Genomic DNA, 16,685 nt, shown 5'->3' on the forward strand with positions numbered 1-16,685 from the left:
TTACATGTCATATAATTACAGTGTTTTAACCAAACAAAGACAATCACTTCAGCAGCAACATCAGAATGCATACATGGTAACATCATAACTCAATTCTTGTATTTATCTTTCTTCTGGTTTTCAGTTTTCAACTCAGAAAATGTTTCATTTAGGTCTACAGTGCAATTGTTCTTTTAGGCACTTCTAGGCTTTTTTTGCACAAGTTCTGAACTAGCTCAGTCTAGTTCTCAGTAGAGTTTTAATCGTCCTTGCCTTTCTTCCAACTACTACACCTCGTGTAGTATCACCGACAAAAAATTTCAAATCAGTGTCTCTGGTCATTGATTCAGAAAGATCACTTTGCAATTTCAGTACTTCTGGTTAAGATTCCTAATTTCCAATTTTGCAAGTTCTTCAATTGTTTTCTTACTGTTCATTACTAACTTTGATACATCAGTAATATTACTTGGATCTGTTCTTTGCTCAACTGCATCAGTATCTAACATTTGAGTATTTTTTCACAGGAATAACACTTCATACCATCCACCTTCTTCTTCATTTTCTCCATTTTGCTTTGAAGCTCAAAAATCTCATTGTTCTTTTCACAACAAAATTCTAAGTTTGTTAGTTTTGCTTTTTAATTCTGCATTCAACCAATTATTCAGATTTACCTGAACCTCCTCTTCTTATTCAAGGCATTTCCCACGATACTTCATAAATATTTCTGATGTTTGAAGTTCATTAAGTGAAGATCACTCTTTGCCAAGTTTGTCCTTTAGACAGTTCAAGTCCTCAGTCAAATGTTCCACTTTTCCTGACTGTTTCTCAATTGTTCTCAGCAATTCTCTTATTTCATTCACAGACTCCCCTTTCATACAAGAAAGCTAATTTTCTGTATTAATCAGGTTATCCTTCAATTGCTTGCTATCTGCAATAAGTGTTGCATTTTTCTCCATGATAGTTTTCAAATGTTTGTTAGGATCACCACGATCAACTGCTGGTACAATACAGTTGTCATCACATTGTCTCCACAAGCCAAATCATTACCTAGTATGAAAGTTATTCCTCCAATAGGTAATTTAGAAATAATTGCCACTGTGACAATTTAATTTACAAAATTACTTTTCAAACTGAATTTACACAGCGGGTGGCACAGTGGCTAGTACTGCTGCCTCATGGCGCCGAGGGCCTGGGTTCGATCCCGGCCCTGGGTCACTGTCCGTGTGGAGTTTGCACATTTCCCCGTGTCTGCGTGGGTCTCACCCGCACAACCCAAAGATGTGCAGGGTAGGTGGATTGGCCATTCTAAATTGCCCTTTAATTGGAAAAAAAAAGAATTGGGTACTCTAAATTTATAAAAAGGGAAAAAATGACAAATAAAAACGGCTTCATCCCTTCCATTAATATCTCTTATTTATACTCCTTCCTTCATACAACTTCCTGAACACACATTGAATCAGCGACCATCAATGATTGTTCTGCTCCTGTAACAATCAGAATTTGAATTTGTTTACGTACTTTGCTAGACAAGTAATGGAATACTTCTGCCTTTGAAAAACATCCAGAACCTCCAATAGCCTGACTTACTTCACAAGTACTCAAATAATTATTTGAACTTCTTGAGATCTATCTCCGTTTCTCACTTATTCTGAAAAAGCACATTTCACCTGCGCCAATGCTACAGTTTTAATAGCCATTTCCTTTCCAGGTGCTTCCTTCCCTTCTACTGCAACTGATCTTCCATTATATTTTCAACAATCTGCCCTAATACGTCCCACTTTATTACAATGGAAACATTTAGGCCTCTGAATGTCACTTCCACCTCAGCACCTTCCTTTTTGATCGGAGATGAAATTTCCTGACCATTCCTTACTGTTCCATTTGTTTCTTAACTACTTGGTTTTTTTTCTCCTTCTCTCTTTCTATCCTGCTCGTGTTTAAAAGAATGAAGGTTTGGTTCTCTGGACCAGTTCATAATCATCGGCTAACTCTGCTAGCAGTTTCAACTTTATGTTCCTCAACATGCATCCTAATAACCAAAGGCAGTGAATCTTGAAATTCATCTAAAAGAATTAGCTCTCTAAGGGCCTCATATGTTCTCTCTACCTTTAACGGCCATATCCAACAGTCAAAATTATTTAGCATCACTCTCTCAAATTTAACACAGGTTTGTCCATGCTGTTTTCTTGCATTTCAAAATGTGTGCTTATATACCTCAGGAACCAACTCATACACATTAAGGATAGCTTTCTTTACTACATCATAATCTACAGGTATCTCTTCAGACAACAATGCATACACTTCACTAGCTCTACCGATAGTCTATTTTGTAAAACCAATGCCCACATTTCTTTTGGCCATTTAATCTGTTTCGGTACCTTTTCAAAATAAAGAAAGAATGCTTCCACATCTTTTTCCTCAAATTTTGGAAGAGCTTGTATAATGTTAAAATTTTCCCCACTAGGTTCATGTCTAGAACTACTTTTTTCTACAACTTGTTCTATTCTCTTTTTTACCTGCCAGCATTTTCCTGTTATTTCTGCCAATGCTAATCTTTCCACTTCCACATCAAGTATTCTCATTTCAAAGCTCTCTTTTTCCCTTTCTTTTTCCTGCATTTCAAGTTTCTTCATTTTGATTCCTTTCTCTTTTTCCTTTTCTTTACCCTGAATTTATAATCGATTCATTCATAATTGAATTTTAACAAATTTAATTTACTTACTTTTCAAAATACTTGGCCTATCTGGCAACTCTTGTACATTTAAATGCTCTGCTATTCTTTCAATAATATCAGCTTTTTTTTACCCTGCAGGTAATCCCAATTCGTCAAATTCAGCTAATTAACTCTTGGTTACTTTCTGTAAAAAGTTACATCTTCCATTTTTAGTAAAGTCTTAGCAATTTCCAATGCTATTTTGGATTCTAACCTGCACAATATACCTCAGTAATTCCAATACCTTTGTCCAGTATCTCAGTACCCGATTTAAGCTTTTTTAAGGATTCACAGATCCCACCATTTAACAATAAATCCCATACCAACTTACTATTCAGAATCCAGTAACTTGCTTTCCACATTTCAAAATGTCCCAACAAATTTTTATCAATCAGCATCAAATAACCCTTTCTCCACATTTTGAAATCCCGCAAGAGCCCCTACTTTTGCAACGATCCCAGTTGGTTTTATAACTGGATGGGAAGATCCCAGAATGGAACCCTGGCTCAAATGACCAACTTTAAAAAAGGCAAAACATGGAGGAACAGTCACAGGACCGCTAATTAGTTTTAACAACAAAAATGAAAAAAATCGGATGATACAAAATTAAATTAAAATCCACTTAATTCCTTAATTACCTTACTTCTAATGTTTATCGACACAAATATAAATCCTGTAAAACTACCTTTATTTTCCTAACAAATGCTAATCAGACAATAGCACTTCATTCCTCCTCTTGGAATAGAACACTTCACTTCCATTTGGACCCCATCCAACAAGCTGCAACAAATCGATGACTCACCCGGGGAATATTTCAGTCCGACCGACAGGCATCTTTCAGAACTGGTGTTTTAACAAGATGGAACTTGCTCCCTTCAGCTTTTTTGTCTATCTTACTACCGGGAAGAAATCTGACCAAGCTACTGTTCCATAATCTATTATCTGAATCTAGCAATATTTTCCTGTAAGGAAACTCCATAAGCCTAAAATCATTAGTGAGTTGACACAGATCCTGCACTTAAAATTTATTCTCAAATTTCAAACTTAGCATTGGCAGCAAATTAAATTCTGGCTCAGTTTCAGCAACGAGGTGCGCTTCACCCCAAATTCACAGGCTTCCTTTTGAATATGTAGTTAATTTCATTTTGGAAAAACTGAAAAATGTAAAATGCTCAAATTTTAAGTATTATAACTGCGCTGCAATCAGTGTCCTGTTTAGAAATAGGGAATACAGTTTCATTTTGTTTCTTTAAATGGTGCAGTGTCACAAGCAACAAAATCGTATGACATTTAGTCTGATTCCACAAGAGGGTGCAGTCATTTTCAGTTCAGTCGAGACAGCATGCATTGGACTTCATCAACTGGGGATTTTAAATAAAAAAAACCCCGAGTACATACACGCCCCTTGTTAAGCTGTAACCAACTATTTTATTGCAAAATGCTGTCAATCAAAATGGATGTCCAATGCACATTTTGAAGAGCTTTATGAAGTCATTACCCATGATTAACAAACACCTGGAAAAACTTGCTTTACTCTCAAAAACTTTATTTATCATTCAGCAAAATTGCCCACCTAATATATGAATAAAGTTTTCTACAAGGTAAAAAATTATTAGGAAAAATTAAAAACGAACAAAATGCAAACGGAGATGTTATAATATACTTAATGTATCCTCAAAACATCTGAGTCACATTATGTTTCATTAATGCTGTGCAGTGAAAGAAAATGTACCTCAATAAGAAAGACAGGGAAATGGTTTTTGTAACTAAAATTATTGGACAACTTTGGGAGCATTTCACCAAAATCCTGAGTTTAGTAAACCAAGGAATCATTTACAATGAGGTCCAAATTACAGCAGACAGAATATATGTGGCACATGTGCTCTGGCAATCTGAGCAGGGTTATAGAAAACAAAGAACAATACAGCACAGGAACAGGCCCTTCGGCCCTCCAAGCCTGTACCGGTCACAATACCACCCTTGATCATGACAAATTGTATGAGTTCTATTCACTCTTGCATTTCTCATACTCGGATTTGTCTTAAATTAATTCTGTGGTCGCCAAGTTTTAGAAAATTATATGCCCAATGCCACTGGTTTATGAATATGCCAAGATCTTACAATTTCCGTGTTTAGAATGTGTATTAATGATAGGAACAGGAGGTGCTCCATATGGCTCCAGGGCATGTGATTGCTCCTGAAGAAAAAAAACATTGGACACCAGATCATTGACATTTATGCAAAAACACCAGTAGAATTTGGGCAAAGACTATGAATTAGTTGCAAAAATGGTATTATGGCCTTCAAATTGTATCATAGCCGTTGAACTCCCATAAGTGACAGAAAATGCAAGGAATACCCAACTGGTCTAAGTAACAGAAAGAAAAGCAGAGTTAACACGTGACTTTTTGTTTCTCTCTCCACAGATGCTGCCAGGGCAGTTGAGTATTTCCCACATTCTGTTTTTATTTCAGATCCCCAGCACTGCAGTATTTTGCTTTTGTTCCTTAAATAAATGATTGGTCCACAGAACATGTGTACCGTATGCCAGCTGCTGGGATGCATCTTTGTTTACTCTGTCAGTCCTTTTAAACCTGTTCAAATGCTCCCTGCAGGGCTGTTTAAAGGGATGCACTTCGAGATTTATTAGAGGATGATTATGAAACAATCTTTCTGAAAATTGGTACCTTTTGGTCAGAAAACCAAGGAGAAAATGAGCATCATTTTCTCCTTTTTAAAAAAAACTACTTTATACTTCGAAGTATATCATCTGAGGTGTGACAGTCCAGAAAAAACACAAGACTGCCACATAATATGATTCAAGTTCTCATTAATGAGATAGCACGGTGTTACCCTGCAAAGGTACACCATGAGGTGTTGGGGACAAAGTCACACATGTAACCTCCACATGATTTTGATTTATTCATGTTATTGTGGGAAATGCCAAGCAGAAGCCAGGTAATTTCTCTGATGAGAAATGCATCAATTGCATTACCCGTGTGCGCCTCCTAGTGGTTGATTCAAAAGCAGCAGCAGTTTATTTTAACTTATTTATTGCATGTGGATGTCACTGGCAAGACCAGCATTTATTTTCCATGCCTGATTCCCCTTGTGAAGTTAAAAGTGAGCTGCACAGTCCATGTAGTGTAGGTCCACCCACAGTGTTTTTAGGGAGGAAGTTCCAGCATTTTGGCCCAGCGATGGTGAGGATGTGGTGATAAGCTTCCAGCCATTGGGCTTTCAGTTATCTGATTTTTAAAAGTAAATTTACAGCACCCAATTCATTTTTTCCAATTAAGGGGTATTTGAGCGTGGCCAATCCACCTAATCTGCACATCTTTGGGTTGTGGGGGCGAAACCCACGCAAACATGGGGGGGGCGGAATGTGCAAACTCCACACGGATAGTGACCCAGAGCCAGGATTCGAACCTGGGACCTCGGCGCCGTGAGGCAGCAATGCTAACCACTGCACCACCGTGCTGCCCTTCTGATATTTTAATGCTCAACTTTGTTCCCACTCTGGCCCTTTCTTTCACTGGCTTGCTACAGTATTCTTAATGCAAGCTTGAGGAACAGAACTGCATCTTTCAACTGAGCATTCGGAACCGAATATTGATTTTAACAATTTTAAAATCATAACCTCTCCCCTATTTTGTTTACTTTTTCTTTGGTTTTTCTCCCCGCACTATATTAAACCATTATTTCCTGTACTTTGTTTCAGAACGGCAGCTATTCAGGGCCCTGACAGTCGAACCTCCTCCAGACATATCTTTTGTTTCTTTACTTATCCCATTACCACTTCCTTCGGCCTTTCACCATAACACCTCTTTTTTGTCCTCCAAACGATCACAAGCCTTCTCTCTTCTTGGTCTTTCTTCCCCTTGCTGAAAACTTACTACATTTCCAACGTTTCCCAGTCCTCGTGAAAGATCACAGATCTGAAACATAAATCTGCGTTTCACTTCATAGATGCTGCCAGACCTGCTGCGAACTTCCAGCATTTTCTGTTTCTTGTTCAGGTTTCCTGCACTTGCAGTCTTTTTCTTGGGTCTTTAACACGCCGTCACCTCCCAGGTATATGCTCACCTTTCCCCCCAACTCCATTTGAATTCCTTCAGTAAAGTTTCACGCTGCCACAGCACAGAAAAAAGATTAATCAAAGCTACAAATGACATTCTCAGTCACTGTGATCCAGATGTTGGAATTCTCCTCAGCTTCTCAACCTCTCTGCAGCCTTGTTACAGTCAAACTCCTTCGGTGATCACTCGCTAATGAGCATGATTATCCACGTAAAAACCTCTTGTTACTGGTCATGGGTTCTGTGGGTTCTTGCATGGCTGACGAGCCCAATCCAAGAGCCACATCTTCGACCTCATACCTGACGGGGGTTTGCAGGAGGTGGGATTGATCCATGGTAGATTGCTGGTATTCCTTTCTCAGACTCCTCCTTATCCGGGCCTTCTCTTGCTGTCGGGTGTCCTCGAAGAATTGTGTCCCTTCAATCAGAAAGTTCTTCCAAGTAGGTCACTTCTGAGTAAGTGTCTCCCAGGCATTGACGTCTATGTTGCATTTCTTGAGGTTAAACTACAAATGACATTCTCCTGCTCGTTCTTCAGAAGCCCTGCAAATGTCTTCCACTTAAATACTCATCCAAACCCTTTTGAAAGTTATTGTTGAATCTGCTTTGATCACCCGTTCAGGCATTCCAGGGCATCATAGCTCGTTTTTCTTTTCACATCACCTCTCGTTTTGACAGCTACTGTGAATCTATCTTTTTTGGTTACTGACCCTTCTGGCATCGGCTTTCCTCATTTAATCTATCAAAACATTTTGTGGCTTCGAGCACCTCGGTCTAATCTCCCCATAACATCCTCTGCCCGAAGGAGAACAATTATACTTTCTCCAGTCTACCGATGTCTTTGATTCTTGGTGCGATTCTCGCGAATCACTTCTGTAATCTCACTAAGGTCTTGGTACTCTTCCTAATGTTTATGCCTAGAATTGGACACAAAATTCCAGATGGGACCCAAGCAGTGCTCGAGAAAGCTTTAACATAATATCCTTCCTCGGCCCCAAACACTCCATCCAGATAAAGCAGCAATTTACTTGTACTTCTTTCAAATAAGTACACGGTATTCATTGCTCACATGTGGTCTCCTCTCGATTGGGGAGTCCAAATACAGATTGGGTGGCTGCTTTGCAGAACTCTTCTGCTCAGTCCACAAGCATGACCACAGGCTTCTGGCAGCTTGCCATTTTAAATCACCACCTTCCTTTCATGCGCACATTTCTGTCCTTGTATTCCAGTGAAGCCCAACAGGGGAACCACACCTCATCTTCTGGTGAGGCACTTTCCAGCCTTCAGGATTCAGTGCTGAGTTTAACAATTTCAGACCATGAAATCTGTCCCCCATTTTGATTCATTTTTCTGCCATATGCCAGTCTGAAGCATTTGCTTTCAGACAGAGTTGTTCATTATTGTGCCATTCATATTCTGGAAAAGATGTGTTGTTTCTTTGCTATGATGATTGCCCACTCCCTTTGCTCCATGGCATCATTGTCATTTAATTGCCCCCACCCTTGAACCTATTCCAGTCTTTTTCTTCTTTCTCCTCTTCCCTTTCCACAGCATAAACCGCATCACATTTCGACCTTCAGTTCTGAACTCACAATCGGCTCAAAACTATTTCTCTCGCCACAGATGCTGCCAAAGCTGCTGAGTATTGCCAGCACTTTGTTCCCAGCATCTGCAGTACTTTGCTTTTGTTAGCATAACTTCCCTACTTTTGTATTCTGTGCCTCTATAAAAAAGGCTCACAGGTCGCTTGCCTTTATGAAAACAGCCTTCTCAATTTATCTGACATCCTTTAATGACTTTGGAACGCACGCCCCCAGGTCTCTGTTCCTGCTCCTCCTCCAATATTCTGCCATTTAGTTTATTTTTCCTGCCTTCATTCTTCCGACCAAAATTAATTACTTCTAATTTCTCAGCATTAAATTTCATTTGCCGAATTACGCCAGTCTGCCTATGTCTTCCCGAAGACTATTATCCTCCTCGTTGGTGACTTCACTTCCAAGTTTCATGTCATCAACTTTGAAATGATGCCCTGTGTACGTACCCATGGTCAAATGTCTTTTGGAAGTCCATTTTATGGACTCAACCAACAATACCAGGAATTATCCAGCAAGAAAACACCATACACATTTTTGTGGACATTTGCAAAGTTACATTGCAGCTCTGTCTTACCTGCCAGTGATCATCCAAATCTTTAACTTGCTGCCGGAGTTCCTTCAGGCCCATTACTGCTTCTGCTTCTCTCAACTTGGCCCCAATAAGCTCATCTTGCAACCTGGCCACATTATTCTCGTCAGGCAAGGAATGGTTTCGCTGTTATTAGAAATGGTTTCAATAATTTTCAGTACCACGTCAGAATTTGCAATTGCACAGTTCCAGTAGCTCACTGATGTAGAATTCACTAATATAGATAGATATATATTTAATCAGGAGGTACAACCATTCATCTCCTATATGACAATATGTAAATAGCTGTTTGATGCAATGGTTCCATTACAGATCCTTTCCTTTCTAAAACAGGAGTGTGTCAATTACACCAACACTATTCACAATTGTTCTTGCAGCAACGCTGTATTTGCTGGTGACAGAGTTCGCATGGGTGTGATTTTTTTAAATAAATGTTTTTATTGGGTTTGTGAACATAGTATATTTACAGTTATGTACACAGATTAAAATATATATATGTATATATGATAGAAGAGAAAAAAACCCAGGTAGGATCGTGTGCACTAGCTCAAAATCAGCAACTCTTGTCCAGTGAGCAATATTATGTTTAACAAATAAATACCTGTTTGTGTGTGTCTGTGTGTATGTGTGTGTGGTGGGGGGGAACTGGGGCGGTACGTATACATTTGGGTGCCAGAAAGACGATTACAGTAGTTATGTCCAATACAGAGGGGGCAATATGGGAACGGATCTGGTGTTGGTGTTGTTACTTGCTTCTCCCGGATGGGAGTTGTTGTTGTCGCGAGCGTTCACCTCCGCTTCAGCCGTTCGTCCCGTCTTTCGCCTGTATTTTCCTTGCTCTCGGTTACTGTATTTGCCAAGTTTGTTGCCGTTTCCCGTGCTCTCCTTCCGGCTATCAATCCCTTGCCTCCCCCCCCCCTTCTCTGGTACCCCTCTATTGTTCCCCGTCTCCTCCCTCTTCCCTCCAGTACGGTGTTGGCCCTTTCTCCCAGTCGTTCATACATGTCGCTACAGTTCCCTCTATCTAGGGTGCTTACGTCCAGCAACTCTTCCAGTAATGTCTGTCGTGGTGGTTGTGGGTACATCCTAGTCTCCTTTCGTAGGAAGTTTTTGGTTTGCAGGTACCTTAGCTCATTCCCCTGGCTAGCGGAAAATTACCCGTCGGTTCGCCCAGTGTTGCGATCCTGCCGTCCGTATATAGGTCCCTAACTGTCAGTGTCCCTCCGTCCTGTCACCACTTTTTAAAGGTGGCATCAGTCAGCGCTGGTGTGAACCAATGGTTGTTGCAGATGGGAGCTCCTTGATCCATCCCCTTATTAGCCCGGCTGTCGCCGCCCAATGGTAGAATTGTAGGTTTGGGAGGGCTAGCCCTTCCCCTGTACTTTGTATTTTGTAGGACCTTCTTTGGGATCCGAGCATTCTTCCCGCCTCCTGCCCATACAATTTGATTTATTATTGTCGCATGTATTAGTATACAGTGAAAAGTATTGTTTCTTGAATGCTGTACAAACAATGCATACAGTACATAGGGAAGGAAGGAGAGACTGCAGAATATGCAAGGTGTAGAGAAAAGATCAACTTAATACGAACGCCATGATTAGTTTGTCTATTGCTTTGAAAAAGGCAGTGGGGATGTAGATCGGGATAGATCCAAGTAGGAAGAGGTACCTGGGCAGTACATTCATTTTGATCGTCTGGACTCTCCCGCGAGGAACAGTGGGAGTGTGTTCCATATTTGCAGGTCCTTCTTTACTTCCTCTGTCAGACTGGTGAGGTTCCATTTGTGGATCCCTTTCCAGTCATGGGCTATTTGGATCCCCAGGTAGCGGAATTTGTGTCGGGCTTGTTTAAACGGCAGTCCCACTTAGTGCTGCCTGCCCCCCCCCCCCCCCCCCCCGCCATGTGGGTGTACTGGGAAGATCTCGCTTTTGCTCATGTTGAGTTTGTAGCCTGAGAAGGCGCCAAACTCTTTCAGGAGCGCGATGATTCCGTCCATGCTGCTTTGTGGGTCCGAAATGTAGAGGAGCAGGTGATCTGCATAGAGTGAGACTCTGTGCTCCCTGCCGCCTCTTCGGATACCCCTCCAGCTTTTTGCTGCTCTGAGAGCAATTGCTAATGGCTTGATCGCTAGAGCGAACAGCAGCGGGGACAGTGGGCATCCTTGTCTGGTGCCCCTGTGCAGTTGGACATATCGGGAGTTGGTGTTGTTTGTCCGTACGCTCGCCATGGGAGCGTTGTATAGGAGCTTTACCCAGGAAGTGAACCAAGCCCAAACCGCTCCAGTACCTCTATGAGGTGCTTCCATTCGACCCTGTCGAAGGCCTTTTCTGCGTCCAGGGAGACGATCAACTCTGGTGTTCTCCCCCCGGAGGGGGTCATTATCACGTTCAGCAGGCACCTGATGTTCGAGGTTAGCTGTCTACCTTTGACAAAGCGCGTCTGATCCTCTGCGACCATCTCTGGAATGCAGTCTTCTAGCCTTTTGGCTAGGATTTTGGCCAGTATTTTGGCATCTGCGTTTAGCAGTGAGATGGGTCTGTATGACCCACATTCGGTTGAGTCTTTATTTTTCTTAGTTATCAGCGAGATTAGGCCTGTGCTAGTGTAGGTGGCAGTGTGCCCCTCGCTAGCGAGTCTGTGAACATCTCCCACAGGTGCGGGGCCAGTGCCTTCCCCGCCTGCATGGAGCTAATGCTGTCCATGATCTCTCCCAGTGCTAGTGGTGCTTCCAGGCCCTGTTTTCTGCCCTCCCCTCAAATCCAATCTCTACACTGAGGCACACCACCAAATCCAATGTATTAGCTCAGTTTCAGAATCATGAAATAATGTTCCGAAGACACGTATTCAACTTGAAACGTTAACAATTTCTCCAAAGATGCTGCCACAACAAAGTTTTTCCAACACTTCAGATTCCCAACATCCACAGTAATTTGATTTTATTTGAGAATAATGATATCAGACCCTACACTAAACTCAAAGTCCTTCTGGTAGTGGTTCTTCCATGTTTGTCTATGTTGCTGAAGCTTGGACAACTTATAGACCCATACAAAGTCTGCAGAACATCATCCTGCAAATCAAGTGGGAGGACAAAAAGGAACAAACACAAGTGTCCTGCAAGACATAGATGTCAAGTATCGAGGGCATGATAATCTCACATCAATTGATGTGGACGGAACATGTCATCCGAATGCCTGACTCAAACCTGCTGCGAGTTCCACCACCCGAGCAAAATCCATCTCCAGGCTATCAGGGAGGCAAAGGTCAAAACATCGACCTCTCTCACCCCTGGACTCCCAGATCTTCCAACACCCGAATATCACCACCTCTAGACTCCACCTCCACACCCATCATCTCGGACATCATATCTGCAAACAGCTGCCAGAACCCCCTCAACCTTGGACACGCCCAGAACATGTGGATGTGATTCGCGGGCCTCCCCGCACACGCCTATCCTCTACCCCCTCAGAACCTACTAAGCCTTGCTACTGTCATATGTGCCCTACATATTACTTTGAATTGGATGAGGCTTAACCTCACACACGACGAGGACATATTCACCCTCCACAAGGGCCCACGTCTTGGCCCCCACCTCCCCCTCACAGTTCCTCTTCCCACTTCCACTTAATGTCCCCCACTCGGGCTTCCTCCCGTTCTATTAACTCCTTATAGACATCGGCCACCTTCCCCACCTCTATTTCATCCCTCGACAGCGCCTTGTCTTGCAACCCCAGGGACGGCAGCCCAGGAAAGGACAGTACCTCTCTCCTTACAAAGTCCCGGACCTGCAGACACCTAAATTCGTTCCTCCTGGCCAACTCGCATTCTTCCTCCGAGTCCTCCAACTTCGCAAATTTGCCCCCTATAAACAGATTGGGAAATCGCCAATCCCTGCCTGCTAGCAGCCTCGAAACCTCGCATCCAGCCTCGCTGGTGCAAACCTATGCTTATCAACGATCGGTGCCCACACCGAGGCACCCTCCAGCTCCAGGTGCTGCACCCACACACTTATTGTCAACACCACCACTGGGCTCACGGAGTACCTGGCCGGTGAGAAAGGTAGAGGTGCCGACAATAAAGCTTTGACATAGGGTCATCTGGACTCGAAACGTTAGCTCTTTTCTCTCCCTACAGATGCTGCCAGACCTGTTGAGATTTTCCATCCGACCCCACTTCCATGGCCCATATCTTAACCATAGCAATATTCGCCGCCCAATAGCAATTCATCATATCCAACTGCGCCAGCTTCCACCTGCACCCCCTCCAATCCCACCCCCGCCTCAAGAAAGCCCCCCTAGCCTGCGGAGTCTTCCCCACCCACACAAATCCAGAAATCAGCACATTGACCTTCTTAAAAAACGACTTGGGGACGAAGATTGGGAGGTTCTGGAACAGGAATAGAAATCTTGGCAGCACCGCTATTTTTATGTCTGCTCCCGCCCTGCCAGCGAATTCACATTCTAATTTTACAACTAGAGAGAAAATTATTCCTTACCGATTGCGTTTGTTTCATTTAAATTATTCATATTTATTTTGATGATTCATCTTATGTGTTTCCTCAGTGTTCTACTTTTGGTGCCAGCTGCACCTCAGTTGGTAGCAGGCTTACTTTTAAGTCAGGTCATGTCCCACTCCAGAGACTTCAGTACAAAGATCCAGCCCAGACTCCAATACACTATTGAGGAAGTGCTGCACTATTGGAGGTGCCGTCTTTTGAATCAGAACGTAAATCACCTGCTCTCCAAGGTGCACATAAAAGATCCCGCGGCACTATTTTCGTCACTGCTTTTAAATAAAAGATCAATTCATTATCATGTCGTAATGTGCGATTTCCGCCTACTCCACGGTGACATGATACTCACTAGCGGAATCACCACAAACCCCAGCTCAGTGAAAACTAGGATCAAACAAGGCTATCCTTGCACCAACTCTCTTCTTCATTTCCTTGCTGCAATACTATACTTCACCACCAGAAAATTACCGACAGGCATCGAGAAAGACTACATTACAGAAACTGTTCAATCTACAGTTCCTTCAATCCAAAACCCAAATCACTCCGACTTCAGTCATTGAGCTTCAGTATTGAGTTGCCGTTTACATGTACATTCACTCAAAATGGATCCGGGTCATTGGCGATTCCTTTTCCGAAGCATTTGAGAAAAGAGGCCTTTCACTACACACCCAACTAAGGAAAAGAGTACTTGAGGTCCTGGGTCTTAAACCTGAGGCTAATGAATTGGCTTCGGCCCGGGCAGTGATTCCTGCACTCCCATAGGCTTCGGAAACTTGGACAACATATGGCAGGTCTCTCAAATCAATGGAGAAGTACCATCAGCAGTGTCTTTGCAAGATTCTCCAAATCCAGTGACAAGAATGGTGGCCCAACAGCAGTGTCCTCTCCCAAGCCAACTTGCCCAGCATTGAGCCGCTAATCACTCAAACTAGATCCACTGGGCAGAACATATTGTCCATATGCATTGCACCAGCCTCCAAAAGCAATTGCTCTACTCAGAACCCAGTCATGGCAGGAGACTCTGACGAGGCAGTGGAAACACTTCTGGGATGCTTGGAGGACATTCCGAAAGAGGAAACATCCTCGTCAACTCATGTGGGTCCCCAGCTCGTGACCGACCAAATGGAAGTGGTTTATTTGGAAAGGCACCAAACACATCGAGAAACTTCATTTGGAGCATGCTGTTGGGGAGAACAAACCTCCAAACAATTCATCTGCCTGACCCTTCAAGCCCCGCCTCCCCAAAATGGCAGAATCCGCAGCGTGCGCATTGGACTCATCTCAGAACCTATCAAACCATCTCAGAACCTGTCGAACCAGAGAGGAAGCAAATCTTTCTCAATCTTGAGGGACCGCAAAGACGACGATGACACTACTTCTGAAAAGTGTTTTTGGATTTCCCGAGGTCATGAAAGAAATTATATAAATGGAAGTCTTACTTTTTGTCTAACAGCTCACCACTTTCCTCATAACTGCAGTTTATTTTGGATAAAGCGTGCCACAACAAATCGTTTTATTTTTTTGGATTTGACAGGAAAAAGTAAGCTACTACATAACGAAATGAATTAAATGAAAATGAAATGAAAATCGCTTATTGTCACAAGTAGGCTTCAAATGAAGTTACTGTGAAAAGCCCCTAGTCGCCACATTCCGGCGCCTGTTCGGGGAGGCTGTTACGGGAATTGAACCGTGCTGCTGGCCTGCCTTGGTCTGCTTTCAAAGCCAGCGATTTAGCCCTGTGCTAAACAGCCCCTTCGTGGGCTAATTCGTGGAGGTGTTTCAATAGAAATCTTAGTGTTCAAATTCATTGCAAGCAGGAACGTTTTAACACCACTGAAATTGAAAAAATGGAAAAGTAACCTTCAGCTTCTGCAATGGATTTGTCTACTATTTGTCTACATGAAATCCATGTCTATTATTTTTACACAAATCAAATGGTGAAAGTATTTCAAGTACCTTTTCTATATCCAAGATTTTGTCTTGCATCTCTTTAAGGGCACATTGCGATTCTGCTTCTCTTAACCTTGCATGTACCAGCTCAGTTTCCAATTGCAGAACAAAATCCTCGCTGTAGCGTGGGTTGCATTTATGCTAGAAAAGAACACAGCATTATAAAAATACTTCAGTGCTGGTATCTGAAATAAATGCCCAATTTTAGATTAAAGGGTTTAGATTGTAAAAATACTTGGAAACAGAAGTTAAGCAGGCTAAATAACTATGAAGGCTTTGATCAAAGCTTTAAAATCTAGTTTTAAATGACAATAATGATCAATTTGTGTTGATCAATAAACAATTAAAAACTAGTTTAGTAAACATGAACTATACATGATAACGGAAACGGCTATAATCACCTTTATTTACTCTGGATTTTTTCAAATTAAGGATTTAGGTCTCAATCGCCAAAATGCATATTTCACTGGTGTAGATTTTGTGTCCCAAGAAAATTCCAGTATCTTGTTAAAATATTTAGCAGTGCATCTGCACAATTATACTGTAAATTTGATCTTTTATTTTCAAAGTAGTAGGAAGATCCATTACATTACGTGTGCATAGATTACAAAATGCAAGATAATGTATTGTATGCAATAGTCGAAGTTTACTACCCATGCATTCTCAATACAGCTTTAGCTGCATACCCGTTTACAGTACACAGAGTTGCATGCACCACATGTATTATATGTATGTACATCCAACTGAGGAATCAACAAACAAAAAGTAGAACATATGCGGATGGACATTTAAAACACAGTTTTGCAGACAGTGATCAATGGCTCCTAACCAAAATGATTAAGTCACTAAAATCAGAACTTTAGTGATTTAGCTTAACTTTTGTTAGCAGTTACAATACTCAAACCACATTGTGAATGGGCAGGGAAAAGCTTGGACTTTTGTTGCACAATTCAGATTTAGTAAATTGCAATTTTTAGTGCATGAAACTAGATTGTATTGTCAAACCATTTAACAGAGACATTATGTTCAAGCCCAATCCTGTCCGCTGTTGAGTGTGTACATAATAGCTCTCTTCAGCCATCTAATAAACCAAAGCTTTCTACTTCAGAGGAAAGCTAGAGCAAGGGGTTTTCCATTCTCTGCAGTTATCACGGAACCATTAGAAAATCTGGGGTCAAAATATATATGGAGTTTTAAAGGGTTCTCTAAATCAAAGAGCCCATAATAAGTGTGTGAAAATATAATATAGCAACTTAAAAATTTAGGCCCAT

At 41.9% G+C, this 16,685-nt stretch overlaps 1 protein-coding gene across 8 annotated transcripts in view; it reads right to left on the minus strand.

Annotated features, from left to right (window-relative positions):
* Positions 1-16,685, minus strand: part of evi5a (ecotropic viral integration site 5a) — a 374,711-nt gene that overhangs the window by 206,411 nt on the left and 151,615 nt on the right. For 6 of the 8 annotated variants that reach the window (XM_072510487.1, XM_072510491.1, XM_072510488.1 and 3 more), the window contains 2 exons: positions 15,421-15,555; positions 8,940-9,080 (listed from right to left, as the gene is read on the minus strand). In XM_072510487.1, the coding sequence (XP_072366588.1) occupies positions 8,940-9,080; positions 15,421-15,555 (276 nt within the window). The remainder of the gene's footprint in view (positions 1-8,939; positions 9,081-15,420; positions 15,556-16,685) is intronic. The other 2 variants (XM_072510489.1, XM_072510492.1) reach the window with 1 other exon arrangement.

Source organism: Scyliorhinus torazame, chromosome 7, assembly GCF_047496885.1.
Source record: "Scyliorhinus torazame isolate Kashiwa2021f chromosome 7, sScyTor2.1, whole genome shotgun sequence".
Taxonomy (NCBI): Eukaryota; Metazoa; Chordata; class Chondrichthyes; order Carcharhiniformes; family Scyliorhinidae; genus Scyliorhinus; species Scyliorhinus torazame.